The following is a 7500-nucleotide window of genomic DNA, read 5'->3' as shown; positions in this document are numbered from 1 at the left end:
AGAGCGAAAACCATTATCAGAATTTAGCACAAGATAAAGTGTATTCGTGATGAACAAAACGAATCATACATATATTTTTGTAACTCATCAAGTATATAATTGTGCACACACGCATACGCACACACACGCGCGCGCAGACAGGCTGACACACACACACACACACACACCCGCGCGCACGCACACGCACGCACGCAATGCACGCACGCAACGCACGCACACGCGCACATACACATACGCACACACACATATGCATGTACACACACACAATGGTAAAGCGTCTTTATATTCTCCATACCCATAATGCGGTTTTGCGTTCATGTAATGTTATATAATGGAAAATATAACGTAGTATGTTTTCTGTTTATTAAAATGTGTTTTGTTTCGGTGAAAAGAAAAGTCTGACTTCATTAGTTCGATCAGCTGCTACTAGATGGTGCAGCTTTGAGAAACACTAACTTCTCAGCGAATTTGCAGATTTCTATTTGATTTTGCTGCCATACATAGATGTTTGAAGTATGAGGCGTTTTCTACATTCAAGAAATATGCAAATATCATTGTTAATTGTTGTGTTCAAAAGGGGGGATGCCGCCTTACCTCTATAGGCGTCCCATTTCGAAACATTCAAAAATTCGCATTTGAAAAAACATTCCCCTACAAATCCAGCGATGTTGCATGTTTTGCAACCCTTATTTGAAAAAAAGAGAAATATCAAATGCTTATTTTGTTTCTAAAAATAGATATTAATACATTTTTGGTATTTATATATACCAATCCGCTCTTGTTACAACAACTGGGTTCGCTTTATTCATAAAAATATATTTACGCTATTGTTAATCCGGTGGTTGCCAGAGTACAAATGGACCCGCATGTGTACTGAAATAATTTTCGCAACTGTACACACCACACACACACACACCATATATATAATATATATTATATATATATATATATATATATATATATGTATATAATTGTCTGGCTTTATTCGTGAATGTTTTAAAAGCGGCAGAGTGTTCCCCTAATTAGTTGGGACTGCGAGTTAGAAGGAGCCTGGGGTTCCACTCAACTTTATTTTCTCCTGAAACCTCACACAAATGATTAAATACAGAAACGATAATTCATACCACATCGCCTCGCGTGGTTTTCAAGGGGCGCGTTAGTTAGTGGGCAACCAGGCGGGACATGTTTAAATATGCCTCTGGAAGCAAAGGGAAGATAAAGAAAACAGGTCCATAAGAACAATTAAAAAATCGGAACGTAAACTAAGGAAATGAAAGAGGGTAAATTACATCTTTCTGAAACGAAATGGATAGATACAACATTCAAATACTAGGACAGTGAGACAATTGGAAAAGTAATGGAAGTTTCAAAACTAAAGAAGCAAGCATTCTTTTTCTGAAAAGAAGAAGGAAATTATGTCAGGGGTTGCTATGTCTCACGAAAAAACTGCAAATCCCTAATTGGTACAGCCTAAAAAAATGATCGCATTTTAAAAAGTCAGAATACAAGCAAAACTATATATTAGTATACAAATGCTACGACCAACCAATATTGCAATGATGAAGAAATGGAATTTTTTTATAACTCTCTCCAAGATACTTTAGACACAATCCCTAACAGAGATATAAAAATAATCATGGGAGACCTCAACGCCAAAGTAGGAAAAAATGATCTAAAAAATGACACCTGTGGAAAATTCGACCTTGGAGATATAAATGAAAGAGGTAAAGATTTTATTGAATTCTGTAGTACAAATAATTTAGTTATAGCCAATACATTGTTCCAACACCAACCAAGACACTTGTAACGTGGTTTTCACCAGACAAAAGAACACGCAACCAAATTGACTACATTGTGCTGAACCAAAAAGGAAAGAGTTGCATAAAAATTCCAAAACAAGACCTGGTGCCGACTGCAACAGTGACCACCAACTACTAACTATCGACTTTAAAATAAGACTCAAAAAGATGGAGCGTCCAACACCACCTCTAAAGCTCGACTACAAAACTCTTGATAAAAATTACAGAATTGCAGTGTCAAACAAATTTGAAATACTCAATCAATGTGAAGATGATAAAACACCAAATGAGTTGTGGGAAGAAGGAAAAAAACTTTTGCTGAGCACTGCTTAAGAAACTATCGCCAAAAAAAAAAGACAAATTCCCCTGGATATCTAAAAAAACACTAAGTGAAATTGAAACAAGAAGATGCCTAAATAAAAAGGTACAATAATCCAGTTGAAAAGAAATTTTACAAAAACAAAATACAAAATTCAAAGATTATTGCGACAAGATAAGGAAAAATATTTAAATGAACATTGCCAGAGAATTGAAAACTGTTCTATCAATAAGACAACTAAAGAACTCTACCAAGGAGTACGAAACATCACACGAAAATTTAAACCTACAATGGACACTATCAAAATGAAGATGGACTTGTTTTATGTGATGGAAAAGAAGTCAAAGATAGATGGAATCAATATTGTTCCAACTTATACAAAAAGAATAAAAATCTAAAAAACAACATTAATTTGACTCAATGACAGCGAAAGGGTGAACCACCGCCAACTGCTGGACGAAGTTTATAAAAGCCATAAAAGAAGTAAAGAATAACAAGAGCCACGGGAAAAGATGAAATAACAGCAGAACTAATAAGAATGCTGGCGAAAGTGTTGAATACTTCTTCTACAAACTCTGTACAAAAATATGGAATGAAAGAAAATGGCCAGAAGACTGGGTAAATCAGTCTTACTCCATACCTAAAAAAGGTGACGCACTCCAATGGGAACAATAATAGCAATTGCCTTAATAAGTCACAGCAGCAAAATTTTGTTGAAAATTATTGCTGAAAGAATGAAGTTGAAGTTAAGAGAGGAAATTGCAGACGAACAAACGGGTTTTCGCCCTGGAAAAGGTACCAGAAACCAGATTCTAAATTTAAAATTGATCATAGAGAAAAACAGAGAACATCAAAAAGACCCATACCTGTGTTTCATCGATTATGTGAAAGCTTTTGATACTGTTGATCACGATATCCTCTGGAATAACATGTACGATATGAAGTTTCCAAAACACATCATCCAATTAATAAAAGCCTTGTATGACCAACAACAAGCAGCTGTAAGAACCACTTATGGGTTAACAGAATGGTTCGAAGTCAAACAAGGAGTACGACAGGGTTGCATTCTGTCTCCGCACCTCTTTAATATTATTCTGAAACAATTAGAGAGGTTGCCTAGAGAATTTGAAGGAACTGTGGATGTTGGAGGATACAAAAAATCAAATCTGAGGTATGCCGATGATATAGTTTTGATTGCCAGCAGTATCACTGAACTACAACAACACTAGATAAAGTTAGAGAAGCAAGCGAAAAGGCTGGCTTATTTCTTAATGCCCAAAAAAACTAGATCATGAAGATTCAAAGATAACCGGCAATGAACAATGATGACTGTTACAATCAATGGATGATTGTGGAAATGTGAAAGAGTTCACTTATCTTGGAGCTGTTTTAACTAATACATATGATGATTCACCGGAGATAAAAAGAAGAATTACAATTGCCAAAAGCGCCACAATTGCTCTCAATAACATCTGGAAAGACCGAAGCATACCTTACGGACAAAGCGAGGTATTGAACTCATTAGTTTTCCCCAAATTGCATCATATGGTTCTGAGTGTTGGGTGTTGAAGTAGATAGACAAGAAGAAGATCAATAGTTTTGAAATGTGGTGTTACAGACGAGTACTGCGTATTACCTGGACAGAGAAGAAGACGAATGATGAAGTGCTGAGAAAAATAAATTGTGGGGACCGACTGTTGGACATCTTGAACAAGAGGAAATTAAAGTTTATTGGTCATGTAATGAGAAGTAAAAGTATTGAGAAAAACTTGCTGACAGGGATGGTGATAGGAAACAGAGGAAGAGGCAAACCGAAGACAAGACTGAGCGACAATATCAAAGATATTTGCGGGCTGTCGATGGTATAAGTGGAAAGAAAAGCGTAAGATCGAGTTTAGTGGCGAAGGATGGTGGAGAGGTCCACGGCTGCTCAAACATGAGCATACCGTTATTGATGATGATATATATATATATATATATATATATACATATATATATATATATATATATATATATATATATATATATATACACACACACACACATATGTATTTATATATGTACATATGTATATATGTATATTATACATATACAAATAACCCATGTCTCCATCAGGCTCTGAAGAAAGCGGCAGGATCTTTCCACGAAGAGAAGGAAGAGGGAGCCAGCTCCAGCGGCGCAGCCCTCACCGCTGACGACGCCGGAGAGGAGGGAGGCGCAGGTGGTGCAGTGCCGCTTGGCGAGCAAAGCAAGGAGGAGGAAATGGCCGGAAAAGAAGATGACGTCGACTGCAGCGAAGACTCGACTTTGGGATCCAGCCAGGCGGTCTTGCGTGGCCTCTTGTGGCGCTCTGCTGCGTCCAAACGGTGGATGTCGCTTTTACTGATTATTTTGCTATATTTCGCTGTTCTGGGATCAATGTACATGTACTAGAAGCATATTTGTGTTTTGGCATTCTTGTCCTGTTTCAGTATTTTCTAATTTCCTGTTATGAGCATTGCATATATCGGAAATATTAGTTTAATTCTGCCCTTTTTGCACTTCATCAGACGAAAGCAAATGAATGTGACAGCTCTGTGTTTTAAATGGATGTGAAAGGACATGGCGCAATGATTTTATTTTTTATATCAAGAGACTTAAAACAAAAGCTGTGCATTGCCGTTCTGCTAAACAAAATAAAGAAATCAATGCTTTACCTGGAGAGTTTCAATTATTCAGCAGCAAATCTTCTTCCTGTCATGGTTCCTGTTGCTCTTCCAACTCGTTGTATAATGTTGTGTTTATGCCATTCCACTTGTTCATTACGACTTATTGTTCATTTTCATTCATCGTTTTCTTTCCTGGACTCAACAGTTATCCATTCTTCAGTAAATAACTTAAAAGAACAGGATCCAGGATAAAATGAAATACGAGAATGCGAGAAACACCTACGTTCGCTCGGTTAGTATATTAAACAGAATTAATATCGCAGGTAGCACACCCGGCAACCCCTAAGGATAAGGATAAGTCCGATGTGCGAAGCTTAACCTCGCCCGAGCTATGACATGAGGGAAGCCCGGCCTGCGTCGACTAATGCCGACTCGCTCGGTTGAACCGAGTCCTTGCCCGCCTTGGTGCCCAGCCACAGCAGTAACCTCCAGCCGACAGTTGCAACTTCTCGCGCCTGGGCGGGGCGCGAACCGCCGACCCCTCGGGTGAGAGGCCGACAGGTTACCACTGTACTCTCCCGGAGGCTCGGCAGCCCCTTTTAAATGGTCCTGTAAATACACTTCCTTAAGACCTACAGCACAGTCAGCAACCTTGTTGCAACGACCCAAGAGGCAAGATAGTGGTTAATGCTGCATAGGCTCAACTGTCTTGTTTCAAAAGCTTTAATAAATTTGTAAAATGAATAATCATGGATATAAAACTGCTACATACATAAAATGTAATAAAACTGAAACTGCGATATTCGCACTGTAAGGGTATATATAAAAAGAGGATGAAGCAGTTCAGGCGGCAGCGGCTGGAGTAATCATGCGTTCACGGCCTCTCTCTGCTGTTTTCTCCTTTCCGCAAGCGAACCACCACTCGTCTTTATCTATTTGGCTTTCCAGAAAAGTCTTCAATTTCTGTAACTTTACTTGTCTCCTTATTCAAAATTTTGTCTTGGAATTTTTCCCTATAAATCTTAGGTCACCTTCATGTTAATTTTTTTTACCTCCTTTAATTTGCTCTATCGGTAATTTTCTATGTCATTTTCTATGTATTTGCTGTGTCTGTAACCTCCTCTGCATTTTATTCCTCTTAGCTTTCTCCATTTCATTCATTTCTATAACTTCCGCTTCTCGTATTCATTCTCTGTAACTTTTTTCTCATTTCTGTTATAGGTAGACATGCACACGTACATTCACGCAAGCGCATACACACAGGCACACACGCACGTACATGCCGCCCCACAAACTCTTTCTCTCACACTTACAAACACACACGCACCCATGCACACTCGGGGAAGGTTCTCATAGTGGACAGCACAGAAACCAACACGTGACAGGCCTTGGACAAGAGAGACGTTCTGGACGAGCTTTAGTCCATTATTGAGATTAAGCCAAACCTCTCGGGAAGGGAAGTGAACCCACGCGAAGAGGGTTGGGCCTGGAGCCAGGAGAAAGTACAAGTGTTTCACACTCAGGGAAACCACATGCTCAAGACTGATCAGTGTTGGCTGAATCTAGCGGTAGAAGTACGAAATGGAACGCGTTTTGACTTGTAGAAAGCAAGAGTTACATGTATCTGTTGTACACACACACACACACACGCAAGCACACACACACACAGGCACACACAGACACAAAGACACACACAGACATATACATATACATATACATTAAGACATACATAAACACACATACATACCCATACATAAACATGCACATACACACACACAGATATATATACATATATATATATATATATATATATATATATATATATATACATACATATATATACACATATATAATATACATACATATATATATACACATATATAATATACATACATATATACATATACATATGTATGTATATATCTGAATACATATATATACCTACATATAAATACATATGTGTATATATACACACACGCGAACATATATATCTACATATATATCTACATATATATATAATATATATTCATTTATATATATATAAACATATATATAATCATATATATATATATATATATATATATATATATATATATATGTATATATATATATATGTGTGTGTGTGTGTGTGTGTGTGTGTGTGTGTGTGTGTGTGTGTTTCTTCACTTAATCTCTTCTGGTCGACTTTCTGAAACACGATCATCATCATCATCCATGGGCTAACGCCGACGGGGGCGCATAGCCGCATCCACCATTCGCTTCCAGCCACGAGGATCCCTCATGGCGAGTCTCCAGGCAAGCCCTCGGCCCATCTCTAATTCCTCGCGACAGGTCTCGTCGAGCTGCCCAAGCCATGACCTCTTGTGTTGTCCCACAGGTGTCCTCCACCCAGGGTTGTCTCGCAAAGAGACTACCTGATGGGCAGGGTCATCGACAGGGAAGCGAGCTAGGTGCCTATATAGCCTGAGTTGACGATCCTGGATTATGCAAGTAACAGGTCCCATGCTAGTCTCACGGCGCAGCCGTCGGTTGGACACGCGGTCCTGCCAACTGTACCCCATGATCCGGCGAAGGGACTTGTTACAAAAGGCATCAAGACGAGACTCCAAGGCACTAGACAGTTTCCAGGTTTCGCTTCCATAGAGCAAAACCTCCCTTTTTGAGTTTGAAAAGGTAACTAAATATACTAGCTTTGAAAACTAAACATCGCTTTGTCTGTACTAGCAAAAACGAA

General features: G+C 38.6%; 1 protein-coding gene across 1 annotated transcript in view; it reads left to right on the top strand.

The window, feature by feature from the left end:
- The window catches only part of LOC119598260, a gene marked incomplete at its 5' end in the record, with an annotated part of 8832 nt that extends 4019 nt beyond the window's left edge, over window positions 1-4813 (top strand). The window contains 1 exon segment of the mRNA XM_037947909.1: window positions 4234-4813. Within this exon segment, the coding sequence (XP_037803837.1) occupies window positions 4234-4551 (318 nt within the window). The 3' untranslated portion in view covers window positions 4552-4813.
- Between the last annotated feature and the right edge of the window lie 2687 nt (window positions 4814-7500).

The sequence above is a fragment of the Penaeus monodon genome, chromosome 41 (genome assembly GCF_015228065.2).
Source record: "Penaeus monodon isolate SGIC_2016 chromosome 41, NSTDA_Pmon_1, whole genome shotgun sequence".
Lineage (NCBI taxonomy): Eukaryota > Metazoa > Arthropoda > Malacostraca > Decapoda > Penaeidae > Penaeus > Penaeus monodon.
This window is presented reverse-complemented; position numbering and strand designations above follow the sequence as displayed.